This window comes from Maylandia zebra, linkage group LG10, assembly GCF_041146795.1.
Source record: "Maylandia zebra isolate NMK-2024a linkage group LG10, Mzebra_GT3a, whole genome shotgun sequence".
Lineage (NCBI taxonomy): Eukaryota > Metazoa > Chordata > Actinopteri > Cichliformes > Cichlidae > Maylandia > Maylandia zebra.
The window spans coordinates 22,314,450-22,331,868 of record NC_135176.1 but is presented as its reverse complement, the minus strand read 5'-3'; the positions used below and the strand labels follow the sequence as shown (position 1 = coordinate 22,331,868).

Genomic DNA, 17,419 nt, shown 5'->3' with positions numbered 1-17,419 from the left:
TCTTCGGCACAACGGAAGGTTAATAAAACGCCAGGAGGAGGAGAAGGAGGAGGAGGCGAGGAAGCAACGACAGTCATACTTTTCCCTCTCCACTATCCATCGCGGGCGTGCGCGTCGATTTGAGCGCACACGGGCACGTGTTGGTTGTGCATGCGCTCAAATCGAGTCACATGCAGCGGTGGCGTCTGGCTTTGGGAGAAGGGAGGCAGCTTGAGACGATACCCCACTTGCATTCTGATAGCATTATGAGCTGGGTGGGGTTGTGGACCTGTTAAATATATATACACAAACACACACCCGTGCAGCATCAGGTTAAGAGCGGAATGGGCAGAGTGCAAGTGTGTGTATGCGTGTGTGAGGTAGTGGATATGGTGGTAGGGGTCCTTGTGGAATACATTTTCATAGATAGATTGATAGATAGGTAGATGAAAGACATGCCTTATTGAATACAGACATAAAGGAGGCATACAAACCCATGACGTCCGTCACAACTAATCACTCACATGCACTACTTTAACCACGCGTGAAGAGGCACACACATACACACACTCACGTTCACAGAGGAAATGTTGCACTGCAGACCAGACTGACGTGACTACACTGCCAGCTCACTCTGCCTGCTCTGATGAAAATAAACCCCCAGTCAAAACTGAAGGCGAAAAAAAGAGTTGTTCCTCTGTCAAAATCATTCTAGGATCAACAGACGAGATTTATGAGAGGCTTATGCGACCATCAGTCATAGTGATATGATGTAAACTGCCCATAAGAATGCCCTTGCTTTCCACTTATGCCTTCTTTCAGAGTCCTTGGTGATGAAAATGTCCCCTGATTTGTAGTTTAACTTGAAATACGCAGACGACTACAAAAATATACGCCGGTTATCATAAGCTCGTTTTTTTCCCTCCCTTGCAGATGCACGCAGCTCAGCGCTCCTCGTCGTTCTGTGCTCAGTCTGGAGCGGCGCGGCTGTAGCAGCAGAATATTTGGCTGTAAACAGAAACGGTGTTGGGGTCTCGATGCGAAACGTGGGTTTTTAGTAGACGGCGAGTGATTCGAGGAGGATTTTTTTTATTGCAGAGAGAGAAGCTCGTGTCATCAGTGCAAGCTGGTGAGGGAACACGATTTTCTTAACATTGTGGATGTGTCTTTTCCCCCCGCTGGTGCGCGGGAATCTGTGCCATAGCATCGTTTTTTAATTCATTTTTCCTCTTCATTGCGAGAACTCACTGTCCGTTTTATAGCCGTAACTCTTGTCCATACGATGTCCTAGCTGTTTCAGGTCGTGAGACGGTCTTTTTGATGAATGTCAATATAATCTCTTTGGAAATCATCACGTAGGAGTCAGGGAGAGAGGGAGAGCGAGATGGTGAAAAAATAACAAGGAATTCCAATCAAAAAATGTAAGAGGATTTTTATTTAGCGGCCAGTGAAAAGAGATTAGTGCGACAGCAGTGGAAGTTAAATTGTGCTGCATATAAAATGGGCGGGCTTTTCTTTATATTAGGTCTGCACAGCCTATTCTAAAATTAAATAGTCTGCGCTTGGACATAGTCTGTTTGGTGTGCGCTTTATTTACAGATACGGTCGGTGAACAGCAATAATTTGGAGGGGGATGTCGGTACACAGACCAGATTTGGTAGTTTAGCAGAAGATTTCTCCTTTTTTTCTTTTTTTTTCTTTGCTGCTGACAGACTGAGAGTTGAACTCACTACGGCACCACCAATGAACAGTGAGAGAGACCTGCGCATATCGTCAGCAGCCGCTTCTCCAGCCTCAAGCTAAAATTCGTCAGATCTGAGATCACAGAGGATTTTTTCTCATTCAGTCCGGCTAGAAAAGCTATTCGTAAAAGTTTGAGGATATAGGCAGCGGGCAACGAATATACCCCGACTCATCTGCTGTAAGTGATTTCTTCGTTTTTTTTTTCTCGCCTTTCTGTCAGGCAAAAGCGCGAGAGAACAGTCGGATTCAGAAAGGGATGGTTTGTTGCTGGACACCGCTATAACCGAAGACGAGTTTTACAGGGGAGGAAGGGGCAGTTTGTCGTCGAAATTAGAAGCGATTTGGGGGATTTTTAAAAATGATTTCTGTGGAGAACACGAGCTGCTTGATGTTTTGAAGGGAGGCAGCTTGGTTTCATCACCACGGACAGCGCTCCGAATAAAATAGCATCAACGTACATTTGCTTAATTACTCTGCCACGCACGAATCCGATCGTCATGCATGTATTTAGAGCATCCATGCAACGATGCCAGTTGCATGCCAAATGTCTGTCCGTGTCAAATATGTATTCATATGTTGTTGGGGACAGGGTGACATTTCCTCTGAATAACTTAGAAAGTGTGCCTATGCGGGATTTTCTCCTCCGTTCCTTAATCTGTAGTATCCTCGCTTATCAAGTCCTTGTCAGCCTCGGGATTTATTTTCATTTCATTTCATTTTAACAGAGCAGTGCATGTTCATCTCACTGTGCATCCCGCTCACTGTGCATCTTGGCACACCACAGCCAAGTATCAGGGGTATTGTCTTCTATCTGGGCTGTGGTTCTTTGGCACCATTTTATGGTCGTTTGTGAAATTTTAGCGCTTTTTTTAATAACTTAGTAACTGGCCCTCTCGTGGACACACTGAATATGCTTTCAGGAATGGATTGTGATTTGGGGCATTGTGATCTACATGCACAATAACCCTTTCTATCGTCTGTACACTTTATGACCCGACTGCCACAGCTAAATGAATAGAGAAGATGCAAATATTGGTCTTTTAGGGAGATTTGGTTTAATACTGCGGTAACGCAGTTTCAAATTATAGGGTATTAGAGGAGGCTGTGTACAGGTGCTACAAGCTCACGGGGGTGTTATGTGGTCAGTGATGTGTTTCCTTGTTATTTCTGCTTAATTATTATGCGCTACAGATGCAGCCATATCCTATGCATATGGATTAAGCATCAATTATGAGAAATGTGTTTACACCGTATGCCTTTTTGGTAATCAAAACGTTGATCAGTTCTTATCTCTCTCGTGGCTTGGGTGTAGAATGTGGCTCTGTCAACGTGACATGTAATGCAAAATTTGATGTCAAATCTTTGATGTAATGTTGGATGTAATGGCCCAGTACATCAGTGCATGTGGCTTGGCTATTTGGTTTTTGATTCATGTGCTGTCAGTGAATCTGTTAGTGATGTTGAGAGTCAGGACCAAAAAACCTCACATAAAGCATCCTGGTCCATAATCATGTTTGCTGGTGTTTTACCACATCCTATTTGCTGACACTGAAATATTAGGAATGACGGTGTGCCACTGGCTCATATGACTTGATAATGATGTCCATTCTCTCTCTCTCTCTTTCTCTTTCTCTCTCTTTCTCTCTCTTTCTCTCTCTCTTTGTCTCTCGCTCTCTCTCTTTGAACCCCAGCAGTGAAAGGTCTTCATATTGCAACCATGTGTGGACGGGGCCGGACGCTCTTTCTGTATCTGTGGGCTTGCTTGCTTTTTACCAACAGCGTACTGTTTGGGAAAAGGTAAGAATAAACTTGAACTTGTGATTGCACATATCCTGTATTTCTATCGGATTCACTGGACAAATCATTAAAGTCACAAATCTGCATAAGATGCCTCACAGATTCATATCTATGTCTTCACACTGTTAACATGTTTTGGTTTTGAAGGCTTGCACAGTGCTAGAGGGGGAAAAAACAATGTTGAGGGTGGTCATTCTTGTAGGCATAGATACAGCCCATACGATCATGCTATTATTGGAACTCTAATTGCACATCACGATTTGAACATCAGATTGCATCAGGCAAAAAATAAAAAATAATTGTGGGCACTTTTATGAAAAAGCAGAAGTACCTTTTAAAGCTGGTGTCTTTGCTTACAAAATGGTCAACAGGCTTGTACTGTAAATATGTCAGTGAATCAGCTAAACATGGAGGTAACTAGTTCTGTTCACCTGAAATGCTGATAGTCTGTCTTACTACCTATTGCTTGGTGTATTGGGCTCCTCTCTATTAAAGCATATTCACTGTGGTTGTAACTGGGGCATCCTCACAGGACACCTCCATGCTTTTAATTGCATAGTGGTAATATTAAGTGGCGCATAGTGGGGGGAAGATGAAAGCCAAAATAGCCTCTATCAGCTTTATCACAGTGTTACACTTTTTTTGGTTCACTAGCCATGCAGGACACATTTACATTCCTAGATTTCAGTCCTGGGTTGTGTACAGTAGATGGTGTGTGTTGCACAGAGACATTTGGCAAGGGTTATTGCACATGTGTTTTTTGACGGTGGCTTCAGGGACAGCGGGGGTTGAGTTACACACACTTCTTCTCAGTGTCAACACTGAAGTGTTGGACGTCGGCTAAACCTGAAGCAAACCAGCAAGGACAGAGAGGGAGAGGAAAGTTGAAAAAACATGACACAATTTAAAAAAAAAATACTGCCATGCATTAATTCCTATACGATTCAACAGCGAGAAAACATAAAAGCATACGGTTAAAGATTCAAGAACACAAATCAGACCGTTCCAAAAGGACAAGTGATTTATTAAATAAGACCATTGGAACTTTAACCCCTTTTTAAATCACGTGTACAATATTGGAGAAACTAAAGGGATTGGATCTGCCTCACAGCTGAATAATCCAGGAAGGCAGTTAACTTCACTGGAGATGACTTGATGGTCCAGAATGCTTTTTCTGTGTCACAAAAATACACATGGAGCATGAAGGTTGTGTCTCAGATAACACGCCTTGAGAACATGCAGAAGACATATAAAATGTTTCCCATTTTAAATATTTGATGAATTGCAGCATCTCTGTATTTTTAACTCATTGTTTCCAATTAAACACAACAGCAGCTTTAGCTTGCGAAGCACTGACTTGCAAATAGAGGGTCTGATTCATGGGGTTTGATATGTTGTACATTAGAGAAAATCTAAAAGTACTCATTACCTTACTGAGGAACTGTCAACGCAAACTGCTAAGCAATTATCACCCAAAGATTTACTGTATAATCCAGTCCCCTTTTTGAAGTCAAATATAAAATCACGAACACACACACACACACACACACACACACACACACACACACACACACACACACACACACACCTTGGGGGATTTAAACAAGACACGGTAATCAGGAAGACCTAGAACTCTGCTACAGCATGTTGCCAACGAAAGAAATTGCCTTATAATTAGATATCCGGCTGACAAGATAGACAGATATAGAGAGAGCGAAGGAGGGAGAAAGAGAGAGACAGATACAGGTTAACAGAGAAAGAGAGACACTGGCAGAGAGTGTGTGAGCAGCATTGTTGCTGTTCAGATGACCTGTAGATGGGGATGGTGTACAATGTTTCAGTAGGAAGTAGCCCCTGGCTGATAAACATGTGTATTCTTCCACATCACCTTTTTTCTGTATTCTTTTCTTGTCCTCGACATACAACTCTAACCTCTACACTCAACTATTTCCCACATATAGCTTAAAAAATATCTGCCCCTAATGAGGATCAAAGTTTGTCAAGTTAAGATAAAATAAATGTCATTCAAGAAATGTGAAAAATGATTTAATAGATAGATTGACAGTGAATTTTTCCAATTAGTTTTACCGATTATGAATATTTTCATTGCATCCTGTTAAATACCTGTTGACCGTAAAGGAGCGTGGCTTGTATTCTATATTGGTGGAGATTATAAGAGGAAGGCTATATTTTGGGGTGTCTTACTCTAGTTTGGCAAATCTGAAAAATACCAGATAAATACTGTGAAAATGGGAAATACACAAAACTAAGGCAAAGTAGACTGTGATTTATTTTAGTCTTAGCTGATGTGCCATGTATGCGGTTTGTGCTGTCTGTTTTTATACATAATTGGCTCCTCAGACCAGAACAAAAAAGAAAAAAATTATTATTATTTTGAATTACAGCACTTCAAAGCAGTTACCGACTGTGTTTATGGGCGAAGAAATTGCTCATCAGTCTCTAAAGTTTGAATGCTTTTTTTAAATGTATTTATTAATTTTCAGAGAAAAGTGGACACTTGTGAATTAAGGGAAACTGGAGGCAGAGTTAGATTAAGCATCTCTTAAAAACCCATGCGGATGTGGATGGTGCATCCTTATTTACAAAGAAGTGTTTAGCACGTTAATGTTGAAATCTGTAGGCTCTGCCTCAGACCTATAGCTTTTTTTGAGAACTATGTATCTATGTGGTTGTGGCAGTCGAAACTGTATCTTCACTTTTCCAAGGCTTTTGAGTCTCTATTCCCTTGTTTTTTGTCTTTTTAGACTATACATTGAAGCTTTAACTCCCATTCTTAATAGGCGTCACTCTCCCACCCGCTATCCCTCCTACTTTTCCCTCCAACCTTTTGCAGGTCCCCGCTAACTAATCTCGATGACCTCTCTCTCTCCTTGGAGCTTTTCAGCTAGCAGAGCTTGTTTCCAAACACTTGCTGTTTATTTTGCATGCAATCAAACCAAATCCCTTTGGCACAGCAAAGGAGGCGAAGATGATAGCAGAATAAAATATGCTGTTGAAGATAATCATTGTGCTCTCATATATGGAAGCTTGTGGGTGCAGATGGTACATGCATGCATTCCTTCATAGACACACGTGCTCTTTCACTGCAGTCCTTGTGCTACACATTGTAATTAGGGGCTGTATCCCAGATTATGAGTGCGTTGAAATATTTATGTGTGGAGATGCAAACCCTCCTCTAACAATTACTGATTGTGAGTGTTTTCAGCATTGCTCTAAGCATTTTGTTTCATGTTGTTCAAAGAGCACATTCAGCAAGGGCTTTGTGATCTAAAAGTCCATATTAAGGCATCAATAATGTATTATGGTTTCTCTATGTCTACTCTGTATTTCACTCTCTATTTTCTCTGCTGAGTGTACCTACACATACGGTACATGCTATGCAGCCCACACGCCCCACTAATAATAAATAAATAAATCCAGTGTCAAATTGGTCTCACTATCAAGTCAACACATACTGACGTTTGGGATGGACCCCCCTTGGCGTAGCATTTTAACACACTGGATACCCCTTGAGCCATTTGTCATTGTGCATGGTGGCCTGTAAAACTATAGCCAAATGCACCCTGCTGTGCCATCACTGTTATGGGATGAGACAATGGCAGAGAGGTGGCTAACATGTAAAGTTGTTCTACTCCTAAACCTAACCATATAGTAACTGAGACTAATAAGTCAAAACTAATGTTTAGTTGAAATCAGTTCAATTCAATTTGATTTCTACAGGGCCAAATCAAACAACAGTTGCCTCAAGGTGCTTTATATTGTAAGATATAAACCCTACAATAATACAAAAAAACAGAAAACGACAACTGTCATATAAGCCCCTATGAGCAAGCACTTTGGCGGATGTGGGAAGGAAAACTCCCTTTTAACAGGAAGAAACCTTTAGCAGAACCAGGCTCAGAGGGAGCCATCTGCCCCGACCGGTTAGGGGTGAGCAAATGAAGACAAGAGAGAGACATGCTGTGAAAGGATCCAGAGATTAATAATAATTAATAATTAAATGCAGAAAATCACTCAGTGCATCATTGGAATCCCCCAGCAGCCTAAACCTATTGCAGTGTAACCAAGGGAGGTTTCAGGGTCATGTGAGCCAAAATAAAGTTTTAAGTCTAATCTTAAAACTGAAGGCTCTGCCTCCCATTCTACTTTTCAAAACAAAAGCCAAAGAAACTGGAACTCCTGCTATCACACTGAATAATAGCGCTCTTCAATGCTATCCACTAGCCCAAGTTCAATTTATCCAGTCATTTTTTTCAGTTGCTATACTTTGTCATCTGGCAAAAATGTAATCTGTGCTTTGGAATGTAATGCTATAGTGTGTGAACATGTTACGCCAACTGGTTCTGACCAAGCGTCAGTGATGACTTGGAAGTGAGAATGTGCTAATAGTAGAGAAAAACTTGGCCTCATGGGATACGTTCGTTTCCAGTCCACCTCTGAACAATCACTTGCTTATTTATTTCATATCAATATGATCTGAAACCTTATGCTCGTGCTCACACACTGAATTCTAATTTAGCAGCTAAATTTGTCAGTGTCATATAGGATTTGGCTGAGTTTTCTTTGTGTTATCACAATGTGATTCACGCTGCATTGACGCTACCCATGTGCATTAACTACAAAGCTGAAACCGTCCTTCTTCCCCCTTTGATTTATAATACAGTTTACACAGTTGAGAGTTCTGACTGTGGTTTTAGATTCTAGCTGTGACTTTAAATCTTATTCTTTGCGTTCCCAGCTCTGGGCAGAACGGCATGACAGATCAACAGAAAGATAACACTACAGTCTTCACAAAGATCTTAGACAGCCTTCTGGATGGCTATGACAATCGCCTCAGGCCAGGACTAGGAGGTCAGTAAACCCAAGTCATTGCATATATTTTGTCCCACATAATGGCTGCTGTTTGTCTTTTTTTTAAAACTTGCAATAGAATAATCTCCAAGGGTTTAAATGTTACAGAGGGGAGCTTGCAGTAAGTGTCAGACTTTAAAAGGTAAAACAATCTGAGACCTGGCCCTTCTATCCTGCTTTTGTGTGTGTTTGTTCCTTCTATTGTCAACTATCCATTGACAAAAGACGGAAGCAAAATGGCAGGAATTCAAGGACAAATCCAGGAAATGAAAAGGTGCAAACTAGATAAAGAAAGAAAAACAGAGAGTAAAAGGGAAAGGAGGGAGTGATGATGTGAGAATTAGTGTGTGAAGGACACTGAGGATTGCACAGTATGATGCAGCAGGCATCAAACAGACAGGCGAATAAAACAACGCCTGCTAGAAGTTCAGCAGCCAAGGGGAAGAAATTATGGATTATGATGGGTATCATTCATAAATTGTTCTGCCACAAACCTTTCACACACACACACACACACACACACACACACACACACACACACACACACACACACACACACACACACACACACACACGCTCTCTGCAGCCCATTCCAAATGAATCCTCAGTGGTCCCATTTTGGCTATCAGCATTATGGGACTAGAATGGCACATTTCCAACAATGCAGCAATGCACAAATTTATTAAGAGATTAAAGCCCTGTCCGGTTTCAATAACAACAGAAATGGTTATTGACATCCAAAGTGGACATTTTTTTAAATGTTTTGTTTTTTTGTTTGTTTCTTGTGTGCATGTCTAAGTGCTAAAAATATTTCCGAATAGATTTAGTGCTTCAGAGGCTATAGCCAGGTGGTCCTGTGTTAACAGGTAGTTAGAAGCTAATGAATGCCACTGATAGTCACTCACTCAGCAATTTCCTGCTTCAACAGAGCGTGTAACTGAAGTCAAGACTGACATTTTCGTGACTAGTATTGGGCCAGTTTCGGACCATGACATGGTAAGACTCTTTTCGCCTCTATAAATGTCATTAGTTTTCTGGTATTCCTCCCCTCCATCTTTAGCCCTGCCTTATAGCCTTTCTGGACACAGTGTTCTTTAAGCTGTGAAATATCTATTGATTTGTAGATTCATTCTATTAACTTATGATGTGTTAATAAAACTGTCACCTGCAAACTAAATTTTCCAGTTCATGGTTTGTAAGCTCATGCTACAAAAATGCTGTGGTACCAGTGTATTCTACAAAAAAAAAGCCTCAAATATCCTTCTTGTACAAGTTGGAAGGATAGACAATAAAATGACTTGCATTATTTTGGAACATTCACATGAACTAAAGTATAATTAAGAACAAATCAATACAATAACAAGCAAAATTGTGATTATGAGTGATTGATTATGACAAGCTTAAAGTTTAATCTGATTTAAAAACAAGTCATACTTTATTGTGTTTTTCTGCAGTTTGAAAGGTCAAGCTATTTGAACCCATCTGAAATTACAAGAAGCTACAAAATGCAAAGAAATATTAATAAACGTTTTTATTTTTTTGTCTTATTTAACATTCAACCTGAAAACACACACACACACACACACACACACACACACACACACACACACAAAATGTAAGTTGTTCCAACACAAGTGATCTTTACCCTGTTCACCAGAAACCAATTAATCTCATTTAAACGACTCACTACCCAGCCTTGATAAAAAAAAAACAAAACACTCCTGTTATAAGCACGTGAAGTGTGTCTGCTCTGTTTGATATAATCTCAGTTAATTGCACTGGTTGACATACAGGCCACAACTATTTTGCTTCTGTTAAAGCCAGAAGGAAGAGCTGAGGAACATTTTCTCCATCTCCAGCCTTTCCCTATCCTGCTTTATTGCCTTGAAGCTCTGTTTCACTTCATACTAATTATCTTACGGGAACTGAGAGGCAAAGAGGCGGGGGAGAATAAAAAAAAAAACCCACGCTGTTCTGTAATTTTTACTGGCTCCCTTTACTCTGCCGGGCGGTCATGTGGAACCATTAAAATCTGCTCTCAGCTAGTCATTAGCTGGCTTGAAAATGAAATGTCCTCCTAATTTTGTGTCCGGTGCTTCCTTTTTGTGTCCGGTGTAATTTAGATTACTGAGCAAAGAAGTCCCCCCAAAGATAAATGCTAACAATGATCATTTTTGGCACTTACCTGACAATGCAAAACCAAATGGCCAGATAATTAATGATTCTGTATTTGCATAGTGCACATTAAACTGACCAGACAATAATTATGTAAATAACATAAAAGAAGAAAATGGAAAGGCAAAGCCACATATTACTGTTTGAAACACAGCAAAGTTACTGTACAAAGGAGGCATTCTTTAAAAAAAAAAAGAATACACTTACCAGCCAGGAAACCTTCTTCTTCTATCCTTCTTCTTCTTTATGTTCGGCAAAACCGTTAATGTAAAAAGACAGTTACCAGCAGGGAAACTAGGCCAACCATAAGAAAGTCAAAGTGACATGAGGCAAAACGAAGAAAAAAAAGAGAGAAGAAAAGTGAGAACATGGCAACAGGGGAAAAATGAGGTTAGATTACTCAGCATCTTCCTCAAACCAGCTGAAGGTAAAAGTACAAAGAAAACTGCTACGAGGTGGTGGAGCACGACTTTTTGTTGACTTGTGTTTTTTTTGTCTGTGCCTCACCTGCTTCTTGTAGGAGTACACAATTGATGTGTTCTTCAGACAAAGCTGGAAGGATGAAAGATTAAAGTTCAAAGGCCCCATGGCTGTGCTACGTCTCAACAACCTGATGGCCAGCAAGATCTGGACCCCCGATACTTTCTTCCACAATGGCAAAAAGTCAGTGGCGCACAACATGACCATGCCAAACAAGCTTCTGCGAATCACAGAGGAAGGCACACTACTTTATACCATGAGGTAGGCCAATGTATTCTACTGCACTGGTGCAATAAAGATTTTAAAAGGAACTAGATAATGTTTTGAGATTGACTGAAAAGCGACTGGTATTATTTCATTACATGCAACATTTGATGAGGAATCTGGGCTAAAGGAACAGTAGATCTTAATGGTCTTAGCTGAAAAAGAAGAATTCAGTTATGGAAGACTGATGTGGAGAAATTGTGAGGAATGATGTGAAATTACTTAGCCTAGAGTTTCGCTTCGAGTTCTGAACTCCCTGTTCTAGTTGTGTCAGTCCTTCCCAAGACCATGTATTTAAAAAAAAAAAAAAAGTCTGACATAGTTTGATGAGGACAGTAAAAGTTCATGTCAGTCCCTACAGCTGCAAGCCACACAGATGTATCCCCTAGTACTAATAACTGGACCTCAAAGTAACTATGTGTATCTTTTTTGAAGGTCTAAAAGAGATAAATTTGTTCCCAAGCAGTAAAAAAAAGGTACTGGAGAGCTCTCACTAAAGGCACAGTGCTCTGCTTTTTTTTTCCACATTCTGAAGACGTGTGTTATAAGCACATTGTAATTCATGAGTAAGACTAGGAAAGCGTTTCCAAGTGTATGAATAAATGATAATAAAAATGCACAGTGTAAAATAATGAATGCCCCCTTATTTAGCATTTTTTTTTAGACGGTCCATTTCTGTACTTTTTACATTACGGTATAAAATTGTCATCAGAGGTTTAAGACTGAGCTCTATAAAATGCAAACCACAAATAATTACCCCCTGTCAAGGACACACATCAAATGGTACTGCTCCAGTGACAAGGCACCATAAACCAGTAATAGGTTTTGTATTTTCTGTGTCCAGCTAGAAAACGTATATAGCACACGACTCAGACACAACAGCCCGTTATTTATTAAATTTTTTGTTTCTCAAGACACATTTGGTGTATTAATAAGTAAAAAATTATATTTGATTGATTCATAATAAATTTTAAATGCCATGGTCATAATAATGAAAGATAATGTCATCCAAGGTTGTCTTTATTCATGTATTTTTAATGGATTTGGTGGTCATCATTGGATTTTGTCAGCTAAACTTGCAAATGCTATAGGTCAGGTCTTGGTGTTTGGCATTAGAATGTGTTAAAAGGTATGAAATACTGGGTAAAAAAGCTTCATGTTACAAGTCACTATGTTCTGGAAAGGGCTGTCGACAGTGTTATCTGAGTTAATGTTTTATGTGCACTGCATCTACCCCATTTAATATAAAGAATATACTTTTTTTTGGCTCCTTCACACAAATATGATTTACCATACAACTATATTTATATTTTTAAGTTCTGTCACATTGATGAAGTGTTTCAATGCTTGCATTTTAATGTCTGTATTACGGTAAGGCACCATAAATTTCCAGCACAGATGTTAATGTCATTGTAACTGCAATAGCATTCGTCAGGAAAATACATTTGTATTTATTTATTTATTTTTTAACCATATTATGATTTATTGCTTTGAAGATGCCGCATGAACCATTGAGTTGATAAGGTGTGACACCTCAGTATCCTTCCACAGAGTTGGTTAAAAAAACCCATTTATGACAGTGCAAACCTCGATGCACAAAACAGACTGATGCTAATGTGAGATGTCTAAAGCAAGGATCATAAAGCATTTGTTTCAACATGTTTACTAGCAGGGGGAGGGGTGATAGGCGGAGCCCATATTGCTGTCACAGATGAGTGAGATGAGGGATAGATGGGAGATTAGTGTGTCACGGGTGGCCTGACATGCTGTTTTTCACCAGGCTGTCAGGAAATAGAAACTCACAGCTCAGGGAACTGGAGCACTTCTGTTGGTTTGGGGAAAAGTAGTAGAGCTTCGTTCAACAGGCGCTGGTCCCAACAGACTGGAAAGAAGAATAATATACCACATGTTTCTTGTGCCTAACTGTAATGAATTGTCATTCTGCCTTAATTCTACTGTCATCACACTTTCATTATTTTTCTGCCCGCTTTGCCACATGCTCTGTTTTCCTCTATACTCTGTTTTTTTCTAATTCACTGCCCATGTCTTTGTGAACATTTTCTAGGCTTACAGTAAGAGCAGAATGTCCTATGCATCTAGAGGACTTCCCTATGGATGCTCATGCTTGTCCATTGAAGTTTGGCAGCTGTAAGTAGCCTCTGTTGTCACTTATAATCTTATGCAAGTTAGGTTTCAAAAAGCTTGCAACACTGTGTAATCCTGTGGAAATTAAAACAAAATGCAATGATTTGCAAATCCATTAAAGCCCTATTTCCTTCAGATTAAAAAACCAGAAAACATTAAATGTTTGAACTGAGACCGTATGCTATTTGATGGAAAAATATTAGTTCACTTTAAAGTTTGATGGAAGCAACATGTGTTATAAACGTTGGGATAGGTCAGAAATAAATGTTACTAAAAAGAAATAACTGAAAGAACATTTTGAAATTATTTGGGTTAACTGAGAACAGATCAGTAACAGTGACTGGGTATGTAAAAAAAAAAGCATGTTGTAGAGGCAGAAGTTCTCAGAACTAAAGACAGGCAGAGATTGATGGTCTCCAAAAAAAAACTGTCTACAAATTGTGGAACAATTTCATGGATACTCCAGCATCTACAGTACACAATATCACACGATTTATAAAATCTGGAGAAATCTCTGTGCGCAAGGGGCAAGTCCAAAAATAAATCTAGGATGCCTGCGATCTTTGGGTCAGGGACATTTATAGAAATTGCTGTCTATTAATACAAATAAAGGCCTTACATATTTCACCAAGACCATGCTAAACTGCATAGTACATACAGGCATAGAATTCTGACCATTGATAGGTAAAGTGAATAACAATCATTATCTCCTGATTATATTACCTGTCAGTGAGTGTGATGTGTTAGTGAGCAAGTGAACATTTTGTCCTCAAAGTTGACATGTTAGGAGCAGGAAAAATGGGCAAGTATAAGAATTTGGGTGAGTTTGATAAGGGCCACATTTTGATGCCTAAACAAATCAGTCAGAGGATCTTCCAAACTGCAGCTGTTTTTGGGTGTTCGGGGTCTCCAATGGTCAGTATCTATTAAAAGTGGTCTAACGAAGGAACAGTGGTTAACCACAGACAGGGTAATGAATGGCCAAGGCTCATTGATGTTTTGGGGGAGCGAAATCTAGCACGTGTGGACCGATTCAACAGACAAGGTACTGTAGCTCAAAATGCAGAAACAGTTAATGCTGGTTGTAATAGAAGGGTGTCAGAACACACCGTGCATTACAGTTTGTTACATATGGGGCTTCAAAGCTGCAGACTAGTATAATATCACAAGATTTATAAAATCTGAAGAGATCCCTGTCCACCACTGAAAGCACCAGCAATGAAGAAGAACAGAGGAAAAGGGTAGCTGGTTTCATGAATCATGGTTTCTTTTACATCATGTGGATGTGTGGACTTGGTGCATGTGTGTTGCTTACCTGGGGAACACCTGGCACCAGGATGGACTATGGAATGCTTTGGGCAACGTTTTGCCTGGAAACCTTAGGTCCCGCCATCCATGCGGATGTTACTTTGACATGCAGCTACCTAAGAATTGCTGCAGACCATCTAGGTCCTTTCATGGAAAGGTCATTCCCTGATCACTGTGGCTTCTTTCAGGAGGATTTTTTACCCTAACACAAAGCAAGCATGTTTCAGGAATAGTTTGATGAGCACAACAATTGGTTTGAGGTGTTCACGTGACCGCCAAATTCCCCAGATCTCAATCCAATCAAGCATCTGTGAGATGTGCTGAACAAACAAGTCCGATCCACGGAGTCCTCAACTCGCTACTGCTAACATCTTGGAGACCAAATGTTACTTGGTCTCCTCGGGTCTTAGATGCTTATGGACTATTTTTAAAAGATGATTGGATGCTACACAGTGGTAAATGTAGTAAACATGTCCCTGTACCAACTTTTTTTAGATAAATTGTTGTCATGAAATTCAAAATTACCTTTTTTTTCCTTAAAATCGTACATATGATGATGGCATTGTATTGTGAATAATGATTTTCAAATTATTTGATTTTGCAAATCACTGCATTTTGTTATTATTAACATTTTTTACAGCATCCCAAATATTTTTGAAATTGAGTTTGTTGATTATCCTGCTAGACACGCGAAGTGTAGACCTGTGTTTATCGGAGTACTCTAGATAGTATTGATAGTACCTTGCCAACTGTTCACTGGTGACAGCTACCTGTACCCTATATTACATTTGAAAAAAACCAAACAAGAAGAAAAGAGACACAAATAAAGAATATCAAGAAAAAAAATATGAATGTGGCAAAACTAAGCCAATAGAGAAGTGAATGTAACACCGTCTCTGTGCCACTTTTCAGACAGCTGCACAGCGTGACTGAGAGGACCAAGCCTTAACTGCTTTTAAATTGAACTCACTCCCTAAATATTTTAGTGATGAGCTCTCTTCTTTATGCTGCAGTCTGCAGTTGAGCCATCCTTTTCTCTGCAGTGGTGGAGCCACACTGCAGCTTTGACAGGTTGGGTGGCCGGAGGGAAGAATAGACTGACTTGTCTGGTTTAAGGTCATGTTGTCCTGATGGGAGGTTGTTTGCTTGTTTTCTTATAAATTAAGAGATGACATGATGTGTCATGACATAATGTGACACAACATCAACTCACATTATAACACATGTGAGAAGATATAAAATATATATAGGCCATAGACAAAAAAATAATAATATAATAAAGATAATTGGAAAAAATGTTTTCTAAGGTCTGTGGAAACTCACTGGATAAAAAAGGGGCATAATGTGCTTGGATAGCAAATAAGCCATGATAGACAGCACTGAGGTGGTAAAATGGGAGAATAGCAGACAAGAAGACAGGATGGTACAAAATGAAATGAGGTAGGACATGAAGAATTAAGAGCAAGACATCACTTCAGATTTATCTTTTTTTCCACCTGGTATCCCTGGCAGCTCCAAAAATATAATGTTCAAGGCAGCTAGGGACGGCAAGACACCAGGAGCACAATAATTCATAACTTCTTACTCTTTTGTTTCTTGTCAGATGCCTACACTAGAGCTGAGGTGGTGTATGTGTGGACTAGAGGGGCTGCCCAGTCTGTAGTGGTGGCAGAGGATGGATCCAGATTAAACCAGTATGATCTGATGGGGCAGCATGTGGATTCTGGTGTGGTCCAGTCCAGCACAGGTAGGTGTCATTGTGGTTGTAGGTCTGCTCTTCATTAACTGGTTTGTTGTAAATTAAATGAATGTCTTTTAAGGGATTTTTTCTTCAGTTACTAGACATTTTAATATTCACATGGCATTTATTTGCTGGGAAAGATCAATACATAAAGAGCCATGTAGATCCTTTTATCCTCTTGAGGTCTTCTTGTTAATTATTTCTAAATGCTCAAAGGATGGTGTAGACAGTCTGAATTTACAAATTTTGAGAACTGCATCAATGCATTGGCATCTGTAGTGGCATCACTTTGAGCCTCACAAATGACAGACTATGTCCCACATACTTATTTCCCTACTGGCCACCACATCTTTTTTCCATCCACCTCATTTTGGTTGATTGATACTGGCAAAAATTAGTCGCAGCATAAAATGGGTGACCTGTTTGCAGTGATGTTAGCTGCTGGAAATAAAAAGTAATGCTTAATCCCAGGCCTCCATCCTTTGTTTGTTTTACTGGAAGCAGGCCCCCAATTGACTTAATACCATCTTATTATTATTATTTTGTTTTGTTTTAGTTATTTGGGTCTCTGGAAAACCTCAAAATCAATGCATTCTTATGCCCACTTTAAGTCCCACAAGACAAACCATGCCAATAAATCTCAAGCACAAAAACAGAAAAAAAAAACTGAACAGAAGCAGAAGGGCAAAATACAGCAAAGCATTTATGGCACATAGACAGACTCTATGAGCTATTTCAATCTTGTACTTGTTTTGCTGGTACAAATTTGTTGATGAGTTTGTTCATTTGGAGCATTTTCCAATTGGTGGTTTATTTTCACAGAAAAAAAAAAACAAAGAAAAATCCATCACTTAACCTTGTGATAACTTATTGTTCACCTGTATCTGAAGAGGGAACAAGAAAATGAAGGGGGCG

General features: G+C 39.7%; 1 protein-coding gene across 3 annotated transcripts in view; it reads left to right on the top strand.

Moving 5' to 3' along the window:
• The first annotated feature begins 965 nt into the window (after window positions 1–965).
• The window catches only part of gabra1 (gamma-aminobutyric acid type A receptor subunit alpha1), a 37,181-nt gene continuing 20,727 nt past the window's right edge, over window positions 966–17,419 (top strand). The window contains exons 1-8 of one of the 3 annotated variants that reach the window (XM_004550381.5): window positions 971–1,108; window positions 1,692–1,900; window positions 3,414–3,519; window positions 8,279–8,391; window positions 9,320–9,387; window positions 11,087–11,307; window positions 13,376–13,458; window positions 16,367–16,510. In XM_004550381.5, the coding sequence (XP_004550438.1) occupies window positions 3,440–3,519; window positions 8,279–8,391; window positions 9,320–9,387; window positions 11,087–11,307; window positions 13,376–13,458; window positions 16,367–16,510 (709 nt within the window). In that variant the 5' untranslated portion in view covers window positions 971–1,108; window positions 1,692–1,900; window positions 3,414–3,439. Of the gene's footprint in view, window positions 1,109–1,241; window positions 1,901–3,413; window positions 3,520–8,278; window positions 8,392–9,319; window positions 9,388–11,086; window positions 11,308–13,375; window positions 13,459–16,366; window positions 16,511–17,419 lie in introns of those variants that run through there. The other 2 variants (XM_004550382.5, XM_004550380.5) reach the window with 2 other exon arrangements.